This window comes from Ylistrum balloti, unplaced genomic scaffold (assembly GCF_031769215.1).
Source record: "Ylistrum balloti isolate Yb309-2 unplaced genomic scaffold, AGI_CSIRO_Ybal_v1 Utg370078, whole genome shotgun sequence".
In the NCBI taxonomy this organism is placed as follows: domain Eukaryota; kingdom Metazoa; phylum Mollusca; class Bivalvia; order Pectinida; family Pectinidae; genus Ylistrum; species Ylistrum balloti.
The window spans coordinates 643,183-660,325 of NW_026782116.1; the positions used below are offsets into that span (position 1 = coordinate 643,183).

The following is a 17,143-nucleotide window of genomic DNA, read 5'->3' on the forward strand; positions in this document are numbered from 1 at the left end:
GATGGTAGTACAGAATATATATTGCAAAACTTCTGAAAGTTCATGAAATACCTGTACTTCCTCTAATACAGATGTACTTTCAAAATAAAACAAATCCAGTCTTTTACAGTTTTATTAGCATAATCTTCAAAGCATATCAACATATTTAGTATTTATTTTTAGTAGGATTAAGTCACTGGAAGACGTGTATAAGTAAGATATAACAGTGGTTTTGTTAGAAATATATATCAATCTTAAAGATTAAAATAACATACAAAAGAGGAAAAAGGACTAGAATAATTGATAGTGTTGGTAATAGACAAAACAGAGACTATTTGAATATAATACGATAGCAGCCGGACTGTGATCAGAGATTCGATGAGATTCAATAATGTGATTGTTCATTTTCTCTGCCAATTGCAGTACAAAAATCGTTATAATTTGAAAAATTCAATTCTTTATTGTCCATCCTTTAGATGTCAAAATCTGCATAAAACATTTTTCCAAAGAAGATAAATGTAACCATAACTAATGCAACAAAAGGAAGTTTATCCCTGTTGTATATTACTCTTCAATTTAAAACTCGATGACTACAGTAGATTGGCAAGACTAGGATTCGTTTAAATGTCTACATAATCATTTCTCAAGTTTTTTATTCTTACCTATCAACTGAGCAGAAACACCATTTAGTTTATGAGTATCAATATATACACTGGACTTGAACAACAGCAACCATTCATATGAAAACAGTATACAAAAGACCTATTTCACAGAACAATATACAACTCAACGACTACAAAGTTGTTCAAACAAAACAAACTGTATAATCAAACCTACATGAATACAGAAAGTGATTGGTAAAAATACATTAAGAACTTTGTATAAGTATGAAGTCTAGAACTTATGTTTCTACGTGATATTGGTCATGATTACTAGAAGTTAAGATAACTTACCCAGCATGTCGCCTAAAATCTTATTAGTTTGTGTTCTTGGAAAGGTTTTATGGCATTACATGATTTTTTTATATCATATATTTGTTATATTGCTGCAATATATGTTGAAATATTTATTTCAAAATACATGAAGTTCTGTGTTTTTATACCGGGTAAAACATTCTAAAACTATAAATTACAATTTGTACCATATGTAACACTTGAGCTTTATAAGTATGACAAATAAAGGAACATCATTAGAATAAGGAATGGATTTTAGATGTCTACAACTCATCAAACTTAACATCAACTTTTAACATCTTATAAAATAATACACATTTTAAAAATTCAAAAAAATGTTAAATCTTATTAAAGGAAGTGTATTATAAAGCCATTTATTTACAGTTAACAATATTATTATCAATACTCTCAATGAGTTTTATTTTTAAACAATTATTTTAGATACAGGATGACGTATCAAAAACTACCCTTACCAGATTGAAGTACTGGTATACTATTGTAATTTATGATCTATCAATGCTGGAAATAATGGTTATCACAAAGACAAACAGAATAGTCATCAACATTTTCTAAATGCAAGTTTCTTTTTTTTTTTTTTTATCTTTGATCATGTCTGTGGTGTCCAGTTTGACCACAAAGTTTCATACAACAGGATTTGACCTTTATACATTGTAGGTACAACTTTGTATACATGCATTAAAACATTTGAACATCAATCAAACTGTTCTAATTCTATCAAAATGTTGAGTCACTATTGACTTTTGTCTTATTTTGGATTTATAGATCACTAAATGAAAGTAAGAGTAGAACATACATTTTTTTCATGCATTTTCAACAACTAAAAATGTTGGATAAAATTCTCCAATCTGGGACCTTTTTTTAAAAAAAAAAGTGTTTAAAACTGGTACATCATGTTTTAACATTGTTAAGAGTCTAGTTAATAAAACCCGAATTGAACCCAACACCGCAAGGGAGTTTATACAGTATTATAAATTTTTTATGTACTGTTACAGCCTGTGAACATATGTATGGATACATGTATTACGCTTTAACACTGAATGTTAGTTATGGAAAAGTGAAATAGTGTCTTAATATAATCAGTCATACAACATGTGTATACATAAAAACCACAAAATATTTTGAACTCTTATAATAAACTATATAGTAAACATATAAACAGAATCAACCACGATCAAGCAACAACAACACTTTCAGCTCAAAACTAACAATAATTTCATCACTTATGCATTTATAGACATTATAAAAAATTCCTGTATCAATAGATGGTAACAATTTTGGTTCACAGATTAACAAATTAGTTTGTAAATTAATATATCTACAAGGGCATTGGGTACAACAAAGCACAGAAATATAAACATCTTACATTACACACAACTTCATCAATTGAACTGCCAGCTGTTCACTTTAACTATAACCTGATAGTGTAACATGACATAGTGTATCTATACATACAAATACACTGATTCACAATACCAAGACATTACATAAATATATACACAAAACCTGAAGGGCCAAGAATGGATAGGGAAAAGGATCCTGTATCATAGTAACCAGAATCCCAAATTATAATAACTGGATGTATAGTAAGTACATCCATTACCAAGAGCCATTACCAGTAATTTCAGTACTTGGAGAGCATTGGAATACAGTATCTGGACTTCTGAATTATATGTCAACAACCTTGGATTATCTGACAAGGACTGAATTAAGAGAAGCTGAAAACTTCACCTTGGGAGCTAGTTGCAGCAGATTACCATACTCTTATGTATTTGAAATTGTTAAAATTTCCATCCTTCGAAGCTTGCTACCTGTTGTTCTTTAAATCAAATATCTGTTTGTATAACAGCTGTAAGGTACAGGCTTCCACTTACTCCTTGATTCGGGGAAAAACTAAAGAAAAAACAACATCAAAAACCATGAACTACAATGGGACGGCAGCTGTCGATAAATTAAGTCTTTCTGAGAGATTTGATTTACAAGCAGTGAATGTTCTTACTATATTTGAATATCCCAGCTCCAAATTTTCTGGCGCTACAAAATGTTATTTACATGTTATGTACTGTAAATTATTATTCGCCAATATGCCAAGGCTACTCTCTGAAGAAATTGGCTACTAAAATTCACACTTGGCTATTTTTTGGCTACTGATAATTTTGGTTCAGGGTGAGCCTGGTAAAGACTCGTCAAATTTGGCAAATCACAAAATACAGGTCACAGTGACCAACTGTACTATACATGTAATTGAAGATTATAAGGTTATCTCCGTGTAAATTTTGATGATGGTACATTTAGAATTAGAAATATCAGTCCAACCAAAATAGTAAAGACTGCGAGAAAAAAAAATGTAATTAAGAATCCTACGATACCACACATTTGTTACATGTATAAACTCAAAAAAGTTTAAAATGGGGAAGATATACATCATCACAACTTTGAGCAAGTTACAATGTGGAAATGATACATAACATAGTAAATACAATCTTGTCTTAGAGTAGCGAACAGTGGGGAGATTCATGTATATATATTTGTGTGCAAATTATTACAACTAAGAGCACACAGTAAATGAAGTGGGAAGACATAATCACAAAATCAAAATCACAAAGGATTGGGCACGACCAAAGTTGGGAAACCCAAAATGGTGAGTTTACAACAAAAGATGATTTTATCATAAGAATTTAAGCAGAACTATGTACTACATTCAAGTCAGCTATACAGTAATATGCATCAAATGAAAGATCAAAATTTATCAATTCTGAAAGCCTTAAAATAAATCGAAATAAACCAAATTTATGGTAACTTTATTTTAAATTATTTATTTCATCAATTAAACATACCTGCCAGTACCAAGCTACCTGATTTCAAAACAGTTCTGATTTCATTTCTATCAACAAAAATATATAATTTCCCCTATGTTTAATATACAATAACCCCAAAGTAACATTTTGGCAGAAATCATTACAGGATGGTCACTGCCATGAATTCACTTCAGGTATTGATCATCCTGACAAGTATTCCTAACAACCACAGAAAGCAAGATTAATTTGCAGTCAAAAGGAGTTCAGCATCAATAGTGATGTGCAATAAAACTTGGAAATTAACCATTTTATTTTGGACATGTATATACATGTTTCATTTAACTAAAATCTTTATTTTCCCAAATGTAGACCATACATTTACAGGTCAGTACAGTATTGAACATTCTAAGAAATACACAAACTAAAAACATGCACTCAATGCAAGCTGTTAGTTAAATGCTATAGGGCGTATCCCTGAATACCAACTAATGTGCTCCAGGAAGCAGAAAATAGAATTTGGTTTGTCAGATAAACCAGAATATCAAAATCAATTACATTATACTACATAATAACTTGTTTATGGTATATTGCACATATCTATCTACACTGTACAAGTAATGTACAACATCAACAAGACAAAAAAACAATAAAAAAAACCCACAAGATAAACACTGTCATCATAATTCATGTAATCAAAAACACTTAATAGTCTGAAAATGTTAATGCATATGAAATTGGCACATTTTAATATTTACAAATATTTGCATACTTTTTCCATAAAATGATGTATGCTACAGTTTCTGTCCATACCAGGGCAAGAAATGAGTTGATAAGAAAACAGATACATTCTGAGTTATGCATGGAACATGTACTTAAGTGTATTAGTATTTCTAGATAATCATTGGTTCACTAACACTTAAATTAATTGCATAATTATAGTGTTATCAGCAGTTTATGTATAGTATCAACTACATTATATTAGATCTCTTATGAAAATAACCAAAAAAATAAAGTATACTGTGTATATCTCGGAGTCGTAATATAATGATTTCTATAACTATATACACATATCATTGATGGCATTATGCAGTTTTCTAAAACATCTCTACCTTTGTTAAAAAGAAACAAAAAGTAAAGGATATAAAAAGTAACCCTGCTATCCAAGGACTCAAAACATGTACTATAAAAATCTGCTGATGTACCACGTACTTTACAAAAGAATCCTCAATTGTCTTCAAAACACTGTGTAACATGAATGCATGGCAAAGTTACCTTGGCAAGCACTGGTCCTAAGACGACTTTATACAGTATTGAGAACATTTTCATACATTTTAACAAGATTGTGTCATGCTATACATAAACTCATAACATAAAACACATGGAAATGAATTACCTGTATATTTCAATCATACTGGGCCCAATTTCATATCTTGGAGAACGATAATGTATAAAACACTGGACATCACAATTACATTATGGGCTGATAGAACAAGCCCAATTTTAATATTCTACAATGTCATCTATTTGCAAGTAAAGCTAAGAAGCAAATCTGCAGACACGTCTATAATTACTCCTTATGTTCCATTAACAAATGGTTTCTACTTTATTACTATTGACAGAGGAAGATGAGGACTGACGAGAGAAATTCTTTAGTTGACTTCCACTTCCTTCACTGCTGTGCCTGACATATCCCCCTGACGAACTACTTCCTGTTCGAGCATGGTGAACGGCATTGCTTCCTGAACTTGAACCACTTCCTTCACGAGTGTGACGAATAACACTGCCGTCTGGCGGTGAATAATATCCACGATTGTGGACAGTTACTGGAGAAGTTGTAACACCATTGGGTGTCCTTTGTGGAACCTGTGGCGACTTTTTGGACATTGCTGGTGATTTTTGGTAGATTGGTGATGATCTGTCTGTGCGTTGTACTTGAGGTGATTTGTGAGGCACCTTTGGGGATTTATTTGGAATCAGTGGTGACTTTCTAGGAACCAGTGGCGATGTTTCTAAACCTTCCTTGGGTTTGGGTTTTCTGAAAGACCTTGTTCTGCTGACAATCTTAATGTCTTTCATGTTAATGAGGATGTTTGGGTTACTTCCATGCCGTGTAAGTGTGCCTGTGGGACTACTTGGCATACTCCTTGGTGTATACATGCTCCATGTATCAGACTTGCTGTTCTGCCGGCCACCTTTGTTTCTGAAGAGATTTAGTAGAGATTTACTTTTTTGTTTGCTCTGAGATTTCAAAGTAGACTGAAGTTCCAGAGTACCAGATTTAATAGCACTTGCACGGACATCACTCAGTTTATCTTTACTCTGAAGATGAAGGAAGTTAGGATTTGATATTGAACGCACAAGTGTGTCTCTACAAGTTTCATTAAAGCGTCTCCGTATCTCTGCTACTGGTTTTATGTTAGTTTCATCTATTTCTCCACGCAATCCCTCAATGTTGTAGTAGGTTTCTGTGGATTTCCTACTGTAGTATTGATGATTGTCTGTCAAAAGCTCTATACTGCCATGAAAGTCTTGCAGATTTTGAAATGGATTGATAGGTTTTGCTAAATCATAAGTCTGAACATTTTGATTTACATCTGTATTTCTCCTCATTGACAACCTTTTTGATTCATCATGTACATCTTCACAGCTGACAGATCGTAATCTATTTAACCTTGAACTTGAAGACCTACGACGGCACTGCACAGACCTTTGGTTGTTGTAAGTATTCTGACGTGGCAAACTACTGAAATCTTCATTAGGAGGAGAAGGAAGAATGTAATCTATAACACCATTACCTCCATCCATTTCAGTACCGACTCTAGGAGTCAGATATTCATTGTTACCTGGTCCCGAGTCACTGAGTCTACCCCTGGTGGCCTCGAAAAAAGATGGGGGAGGGGACCAAGCATCAGCGGCATTTCGAACACTTGGGGACTGAATGTTGCTCCCAGAACTGGAAGTTGAATTCATCCTGAAATAATGATCATCTTTAAGTAATGTTCCCTCACTATTGTTACGTGGAATTCCTATAGGTTTAGTGTTATTCTTGGCTGGAGGAGGGAGAGGTGGACGATCAGCCAGAGGGTTACTTCCCTTGACACTAGACACACTGACAGACCCTTGGCTATGGTTTCTCAACATCTGTGGTGAACTTTTGGAACGCTTTTCTGTGTTTAATCTTCTGGGTAATGGTGGAGGATTGTTGTCATTCCCACTAGATGAAAAAAAAAATGATAATAATAATAATGATTAACAAATAAAATATAGGTATATGAAAGTTATAACCTGTTTCATAACAGACTGGACAGGTATGTATGATGCTTTTGTTATCCAGGTACTAGTTACTGATTATTTGATATAATAATGTTCTATTGACTTACAAATATATTTCATCTTTTTCATAATATTCTAATTGCTCATGCAGATGGCCAATTAGCCAAAGCAAGGTCACCCTCCCTAAGTTAGAATATTCTTGCTTATTCACTAAGAAAACATATTACCATTCTGAAAAATTGGACTAATCCCCATCTTATAATTTCAGAATAAATACTTATTTCATAATTTTTGGAGATTCAAACTTGGAGAATCTCAGTGTGTGGTTGAATGGTAGTCTGCAACAAATCATTGGCTGAAAACATATATATGTATAATTGACATGTTTCAAATCAACCTCCTAAAACCTAGTTTCCAAAAGTTTCTTTACTTCAAAAAAGCTCCTTAACTTCAAAATTTTCAAGCCAAAATCATTGCAAAATTTAAAGATATCCTTATCTTATAAGATTTTCATTTTCTCAAATAACGATTCCCTTTGGAAAAAACTCACAAGATATCTTTAATTAATGATCAACAGGTAAAAAGTTTCACGTGATCTGACTGAAACGGAGTGAAAATCTTTATATTTCATTCTTATTCCGCTTCAATTCTTTAATATAACATGTATAGTGTAAACCAGAGTTCTATCTACTGAAACATGTATCATGAAGGAATTAACCACTGGATAATACTGTCACTATATATAGTACATTGTATATCATATCATAAATATTTTACTTACCCTGTACTTGATGCTTGACTGTTCTGGCGAGTGTGAACAATTGGTGCAGATCTAGGAACTGCAATAAATAGTTATACAGCAATTGTAGGAAGAGTTGTGAGAATCAAGTAATTCAATATTCTATCTAACAGATTTCTGTATAAACCATTTCACCAAACAAAACACAATGGAACCTGCAACAAGGATTTTGCAATACGCATTCTGGAATCAAAGCAGCTATATTTGAAAGGAATGTCGTCTCTTGACAAGCTTAAGATACAGTTTACCTTGATTCTGCTGTTCAGATATATTTTGATATATGTCTATTTTGCATGCAGATTCAGAGACTCCTTAGCAAGTATAATTATACAGCCAGAAAGATTTTTTATTTGATGGCAAATGGTAGTGTTTGCAGTCAGCTCAGCATAAATCTAAAATTTCATGAAACAGAGATGCAATGGTACTGACAGTACAACTTTATATTTGAACTTCTATCAAAAATAATTTTTTTTACATGAAAATCCTTCAATATATCAAACTATGTAAATATAATCATAAAGATAATTTAAAGTTACAAGCTGAAACGGGTAAATTCTTCATATGCTCACCATTCCCTACAACATCATGATTCCAATTGTCCTTGAGTATTTTTGGTATTTCTGGATTTCCAAGTGTCATGAGCGAGACAGATGTAAGAGCAGACAACTTTTCAGCCTCTTCAACATAATCCTCCACTTCCTCTGTTGTTCCCCGTCGCCCTGGATGTATCTTTCCAAGAGCATCAACAATATGTTGGTCCAGGAGGTCGTAAAGTTTGCTGTCATCCCCTGGTGCTGTTTGAAATACATATATGCCATCACCCATCGGAGCCACACGTCCTGCCTCCAGCAAGAAGCTGCCCTGGCCTGAGGCCTCAAAGTATCGTACACTCTTCAATGGCCACTGAGCAAGTACGGACCGACACGACTGAAGGCAAATCACAAATTGTAGGTAAAGGATAATGTCCTAGTTTTCATAATGATATTTGATAGCATGACTATAATTATGAGCCCTTAGAGAATAGCACCACCAACCTACTGAAGATAAGTTTCATGCCTTAACTTTGTATCTGTAACACAAATTCTCAGACCAAATTCAAATTGCATACATCACATTGAAGATTATAAGTTGCTATCAATTTTAACAGTTAACATGCAAATACGATTTTCCACATTGCATTCTTCTTATTAACAGAGCAGATATCTGTTTTCGACTTGCACTGTCAGTAACATTCAAATTGCTACAAAGACTGACTTAGACACTGAGGACTACCGGGTAGACCCTTCCCTTAATCTTCCAATAAACAAGACGATGAAAAATGACTATTTCTAAAATATTACACCACGACAACTGTATCATATATAATCACACCTCTAGACTTGCAGGACTTTTACTATCCACCTAAATGTACACAAATGAAACATTTGTTACCAACATTTTCCAAATAAATAGAAATCTTTGTTGAAAGATAAACAATAATAATATTTACCATTAAAGCAAGAGTGGCTCCCCATGGTGATACATGCAATATACAATTAGCTCCCTTGGCTCCGATTCTTCGCTGAGCTTCAGAATTTTCTGCTTTAACAGCAACAAAGTCCTCTACAAATACAAATGATACATAGAATGATTAATCTTTATTTGGAATTAGCAGTTTGAGGGGTTTAGCCGTACCTGTCTAAAACTAACTTGCTGAATATCATTAGTTTTCAAATTTCAGCATAATAAGTAGAGTTGGTGCACTCATATTTCCAGCACATTGTGCAATAAAGTATGAGTGAAATGGAATGTATTTTAATTTTAGTTATTTGCTTTTGAAATTCTGAAACTGTGCATATTGAGCTTTATATATATCAGGTCCAACATCCGGTACAAGTGCGTTAATGTATAGTGGAATAATTCCAAACCACCTGAACCGTTTCAACCAGAAATGCAGTCCTGTAATCGATGTCTGATCGATCACAGGATGCAAAAGGATATTGCAAACTTCTGCTATGGCTTTGAAGTAACTGCAAAAGTCCAGAAGATATTAATGTGATTCATATTAAATGGTTTGATTAATTCAATGTTATTTTTATTTCAGTCTTCAAATCATCCTGTATACGATTGCAAATGATGGTTTTAGACAATCTGTTTCAGTTACAAACATGTGATGGACTGCACATGTTTAATCTACAAGTATATTAGTATGTTACCTGTTATTTTTTTATCATTCTATCTATCTTTTTTTAACCACATATACGCAGCACCGATATACAAGCTGCACACCCAAATAATGAGGAAAAAGGTGCAGCTTATAATCAGGAAAAAGTGGTATTAATACATCATGGTCGCCATATGACTCAAGTTGTTGAGAAAATACTGAAACGTCCATACCCAAACCAACCTTTAATTTGCTCACGAAGCGTAATCTGTGTCTGAATCATAAACACAAACATGTCCATGTGTCTTTGTTCATCTGCTGACAGGCACAGGTATTTTTCAGCTGTAGTAAGCTCAAATACATAGGCCCGGTTACGTGTGTTGGTGACTTTTTCCAAACGGAAACCTCCTGCCAGACTGACCTTATCTATGAAACAAATAATATATTGTACACATTATTAGGTTATACACCAAAAGTCTTCTAACATGTTTTGCTAATTTGTTGACATAAAATTCAGAAGGAATGTATGGTAAAGCAGAACTCACTGAATCAAATACCTGCTTATATAGTATCAACATATATCAACTATAGTATCAACAAATATCAACCATGGTATCAACAAATATCAACCATGGTAACAAATATCAACCATGGTATCAAATATCAACCATGGTATCAACAAATATCAACCATGGAATCAACAAATATCAACCATGAAATCAACATATATCAACCATGGTATCAACAAATATCAACCATGGTATCAACAAATATCAACATGTCAACATCATCATAATCCAAACCCAAATTTGATAACACTAGGGAAAAATTTGAACAAAGGAAAGATTACATAGAAACTCCTGAAAAAGTACTAGAAGAATAAGACCAGGTGTTCAAAGAGAGTAAATATAATAGATCATATCAAATTCTATTAGCAAAATGTACCAATCTTATAATGATGATTACCTGGATAGTCTTTTGTGTAATTTATCTTAGGAAAATCCTGACATCAGATACAACAATGGGAACTTTGTTTTTTCACATCAGATATTTTGGAACATGTTTATGTTATCAAACAAGCATCAGTTTGTACACTGATAACACTATATTCTGATAATGCTTTTTGAGAACTCAGAGCATATTGTTATCATTGGCCAAAGAGTTTATAATCATAACCATATTTAAGTTATATTCTGATGAAAACAGTTAATCAAATGAGTACAGTGACTGTACCTCAATTTATACTAATATGAAAGACTTTGTTTTATGCTAAAGAAGACTGGTTTTGAAACTTATACTTAAATCAAAATTATGTCTGAATTAAAGGCAATTACCAAATAAGTATTTTAAATACGTGTAGATCTGTTCCCTGCATAGAAGTGACATAACATCACTACAGTAGTCTACCGTAGGCGATATACATATACAGTACATATGTATTTTCAGGCAGATACATTTGGAACTTGTTCAGGGCTAGTATAGAGCAGCATATGGCATTGTTGACAATTTATGATTAAATACAGCTATACCGTCTAAATAGGATAGTTACCATTTGGCGCTGCATTCTTGTTTTTGGGTTTTTTACTGTAGTACTCCAACACAGGTCTGTTTCCATTACTCTTCAGTATAACATAACGCTGCTTCCATGGATTAGACTTGCTGAAAAATGACTTCCCTTTTCCCCCGGTCAACTTGTAAAGGTAATTCTACAAGGAAAACCAGATATGTCAGTACAAGATGAATGCCCATGCTGGGACAAAATTGAAAATGTGAACTGTTTGATTAGCCCATGGGGCATAACTCTATTAAATATCATCTACCCCGACCCAACATACTAAATTCCAATTCAAAATGTCCGACTGAGAAAATGAGCTATAACTTTCCTGAAATTTTCTGAGTGCAAGGGGCATAACTCTGTCAAAATAAATTCAACCTGTAGTGAATAATCTTGAAATTAGAGAAATTAAAGATTTTTATTAGTGAATAATATTCTTAATATTTCATCATACATGCAAAATATTATTTAATTCTATTGAGGCATTCTATAGTTATATGCTTCTCATTTTCAATGGTGAGGGCATATAAATATAACAACTATGTATAAAAGTACAATAAATCTGCTAGGTACTAAGGATTAATACAAGCTAAAAAATCACTAACATGGAATTTTGGGGGGGAATAGAGAATTAAAACAACAATTTACGGCATCTAAACTAATTATTTTAGATTTCAGATAATATCACATTGTGTTGGAGTATATTCCAACTTTTTAAGTATATTTATTAAGTCATACAGTGTATCAAAGAAATATAGTTTATTTCTGAATGTATGATTTTACAATTTTGTATTTATTCTAAAACTAAGTGAATCAAGAAATAATATGAATAAACAAGTGAACCAAGCCAGTACATATACTAATGCAAAGGTTTCTTGTTTGATTTACCTGTGGTAATTAAACATGTATATACATGTTATATCATCATGTATCAAAGATGAAACAACAATGTGATGTTAACTTGAGCTGATCAAAACCATTCAGTGGCATAACATAAAGACTTTTATATACATGTACTGTAAAATCATACATTTTTGTGTCGCTCCATTTTCAAGGTTTTCGAAGAAAAAAAAATTATATGGACACTTGATCTGGATCTGTGGATTAAGAGTAGCAGCAAAATCAAAATCCCCACAAAAATAAATTATTTCACATTAATTCATATTAACTTGCACTATTTGTGATACATTAGCTTTATAAAAATACCAGTATATATATATCTGTACTAATACTTGTGAGAGGGTTTCTAATTGATCTTGTGTAAATTAGTAATGAGTATCATTTTATGTCTTATATTTAGGTCATGCTTATATCTGCTTGTCTCTACACTTTTATCCTTTGTTTATGGAAATACACACTCGCACGAGTTTTTGTTTTTACTCAATGTTCATCATATTAGCAGGAAAAACACTTTCTTATATCTTGCTTTATATTTTGAATCTAAATGTACAAAATCTACTGCTATAATTACCAATCTAGGGTCTTTTATCCTAGCCTATAATTTCTCCTAAGAAACTTCTGAACATAAACAATTACAGTACTTCTCATTGTTGCATTTTCAACAATAAGGATCCAATTTGCTATTCTGGTAATGTTTTGGCTACACACACAACATGAATCTAGAAATGGAAATGATTACCCATTAAGCTTGCCCTCATAAATATCAAAGAATATTTATACTACTTGTATCAGGTGATAATGGTTAACAGATGAAAGATTTGTGTATTCATATTCAAATTGCTACTTAACAATGAACATTTCTGCTACTACAGGCAAATATCAGAGAGCTCCTTATAATCAACTGGCAGTTCATCATAATTTAGTACTGAACATGTACATTCATGAACGCTTTACAGCTTAACATATCAATGGAGAAAAACTAGTTGGGTACACAAACAGACATTTAATGAAAGCAAGTAAAAAAAAAAGTATATACTAGACCTATTTGTTTAAGGAATTACCTGGATTATAACTATTGCTCTAAAGTAAGGCGTGATAATCACATCAACATAGTATTCATGACACAAATTCCTCAGGCTAATATCTGTATATTGTCATTCACTTGTACAAGTTTGAAATATGATAGAAATAATCAAATGTACATATATACATAATGTCAGATAAAAGATTTGAAACAAAAAACGACAAGGGTATAGCTAAGTACATCCACACTAGCTATTTTACATTCATTCCATGTGCCCAATGATTACAGTTTCTCATATGACTTCATGAAAATCTTATAGAATTATTACTCAAAACAATAGTACCATACAAACTTTGCTCCTACACAAATACATAAAAGCATTCAATCCACTTACAGTGTTTTATATAAATGACTTTTGAGTAATTTCAACAAAAGCCAACCTCAGACTTTTTATTTTCACTTTTGTAAGACTTTCTTAATGCTCAACTATGGCTTGGTAAAATACAGACACACAAGCTACACACATACAAACATATATATATATATATATATATATACACATAAATGAACCAACAAGGTAAATACAATATATATAGCATCTAGAGAAGAAGCAGTCATTATTTTAACTATCAAGAACCATAGTTGAACATTATGGCTATGTAAGAACCCAAAATGCTTCATCCTAACGAAATCAAACTTGTACATGAGATGCTTTTTGGAAAGTGTAAGGTATGTATATGCAACATCTTTCATTTATAAACAATCACAACAAACACCAATTAAAATCTACATGCACTGACAGCAATTACGTATGTATCGATCATTATCGATATATATATATATATATAATATACCTCAGAATGTAATTCTGTATAGAAGAATAATTTCTATTAAGTGGCATAAGATTATAATGAAGTAACAATATATATGACACAGTAATACCTAGTTACTGTACTTATAATTTTACATGGTGAATACAATGACCTCTTTTTTCTTTATGTCTGAGCGAATCAAGAAATCTTGACACCTTGAATCAATGAAAATAGTCACAGTGGGCCTAATTACAATACCTGGATTGACATATTTTCGATGGAGTATACTTTGAAGCAGTGATCTATATGATGGGTGTCAATCCAGGCCTTCAACTCTGCAAATTTCTTTGCTTGTTACTTTAATTGGGTGTGAGTGACCACTGGCAAGTTGAATTTGTTTTATGTAACTTGGTAATTCCAATGTTTCAGAACTGAATTTTGAACAAACAGTCTTGTCTTTAAGTTTAACTTCACTGCTTGTCAGGTGATGAAGTGGTCACCTGGTTGCCTTTTCACCTATAGCATGGTAATATAGATTTGATTGCCAAATCTGATGTTAAAAGGTATAAGATCACCAGGAAAACATGGGTTTTGACGTGTCTCTGGGTATTCCAGTTTATTCCTGTGATAATTACCAGTATAATATATCCCTATGAGAACTTTAATCTAGGCCAGCAGGTCAGATTTAACAAATGTATGGTGTAAGTTATTACTAATACTATATTTTGAAAATCTTAGATTCACACAATTATAAAAGACAATTACATCTCAAACAATTCTGAGTGTCACAATTGTAAAAACCTCAAAGTCAACATCAACATTAACTATCTTCTGAAGAAAATCCTTGTCAGTTTTCAAATAGGCTTCATTCTTTGATGAATTTTTATCCAAGTGCCAACACTTATAACAGGACCATATCTTTAGAACATAAAGATCTCTGAGAATTCAATCACTTGTGATACCTTGTAATATCAAGAATTTGAAAACACATACCTTTTTGAATGAAGATATACTGTAATCTGTCTTAATGCCAATTAAAAACTTATATACTGTATGCAAATTACAACATGTACCTATATAGATAATCAATTGTTTTTACCACTTGAATGTCACTAACTTGATATATTTTTTTTTTACATCAATGATCAAAAAATAAATGCATGTCTATCATATACTATACAGTCTATCTAACAGACTACTGTTGTAAGATTCTGAGACACTTATAAAAGATTCTGCTTAACAAAATACAAATAAATAAGGTAGTGTTTTCTCTGCTTTCAACCACTGTTATTTGAATTTGATTTTGATTTGCTGTTCTGGTACTACAGTTTTAGCTTTCAAATTTCACCACAACATTTTGTTTATAATGTTAGATTACAATATAGGCAGTAAAACAAATCATAGAACAGGGACACAATCAACCAAAAGTTGATTTAATAATATGTTTTTCTTGTCTAACTTTTAATTAAAAAAACAGAACATGCTACTCACTGTATATGTCCTTAAAACTTTGTCACATTCACATAGACATAATAATTAAGTACATTATAAGCCCAATTTTGCGTTTTAAAGACCAAGATATTCTAATAAAAACATGTACAGCAAGTATTCATTATTCATTTTGGCCCATAGATTTATTACCCATATACAAAATAAATAGAATTTCAAGTGGGATTAGAGATATGGATGGTTAAGAATATGTTTATTTTGTTTGAATTCAAGTTGTGTTGAATATTATAAATCATTGTATATCCATAACTTAGAGCTGTACCAGCCATCTTAATTCTGCCTACTGGGCTAGACCGGTACTGTACATATCGGATATTACATATAATCATTTTTTGTTTATTTTGGAAAGTTTAACACTTCGTTTATCCTATTGATCATCATTGTTTAGAATTTAAAACTGATAAGAGTTACCGCTGACTAATGCATTTGTAACAAATTAGCACACGTGATTTCGTAATAGTAGATCACTCATCAACGAGATGCAAACAGGCAAATACTTTTAAGGCAATTCACAACCACTTATTATCACTCGTGCTTTTCAGTTTCATCCATGTTTTCACCAACGAACGTACATAATGTCGAATCAACATAACATCATTTGTATAGGGATTATATATGTTTGAAAATGAATAATAACAATAAACTGACAAAACTCACAAGCTTATCTAAATCATCAAAATAATTCTCACCTCAAAGATGACACCTCCACTGGAAGCCATTTTTAGGTCATGTTTACGAGACTGACGTCACAAGCTCGAACGAGTGTCTTTCAATGTCAGACAGGCGCTTATATAACATCAATGTTAATAAAAAGTTTGAAAGCCTTCTCGCGGGAAATTTTTAATTTGGAGTAAGGGCACACATAATTCTGCCTGATAGGGTTTCGGCTCAGGGGTTAACCTATGTTCATTTATTGTTTTCTCGCATGGGGGTACTAATTAGTAAAAAAGTAAATTAATCACAACATAATCAAGTTGAGTCGGTGGTTTCAAACAGTTTACATGGACTCTCAACAGCATACGGAAATCACGTCGCATGCATACCTTCCTGGGCAATATTCGAGTTCAGTCTTGCACACGGACACAACTACGACGGCATAAATTTTAAGCGTCGTAGGCCGTACATAGTAAACTTTACAGCATTGTCGTCTTCTATTCAAGCTTCCCAATTGGAACTCAGTGCAATATTTGTCTGTTGTTTTAAACCACAATTTCTCAAGTTCAACCAGTGGAATTAATGACAGCTGAAATTTTCCTGAAATGTTCCTAACGATTCTTAATGTTATTTTTCAGGTGAGCACGAAATCATTTTGAAACAATATGGCTGCAAGCTTTTCAAGCTGGAAATTGGAGGGGTTATTTAGAAACTGCAGGAAGAAGT

General features: G+C 32.5%; 1 protein-coding gene across 1 annotated transcript; it reads right to left on the reverse strand.

Annotated features, from left to right (window-relative positions):
- Positions 1–106: 106 nt before the first annotated feature.
- Positions 107–16,482, reverse strand: LOC132549802 (uncharacterized). The gene is made up of 7 exons (XM_060213773.1): positions 16,453–16,482; positions 11,513–11,669; positions 10,207–10,389; positions 9,310–9,422; positions 8,390–8,747; positions 7,803–7,860; positions 107–6,962 (listed from the first exon to the last, which is right to left on the reverse strand). The coding sequence occupies exons 1-7, from the start codon at positions 16,480–16,482 to the stop codon at positions 5,333–5,335; spliced, it is 2,529 nt and encodes an 842-aa protein (XP_060069756.1). The 3' UTR covers positions 107–5,332.
- Between the last annotated feature and the right edge of the window lie 661 nt (positions 16,483–17,143).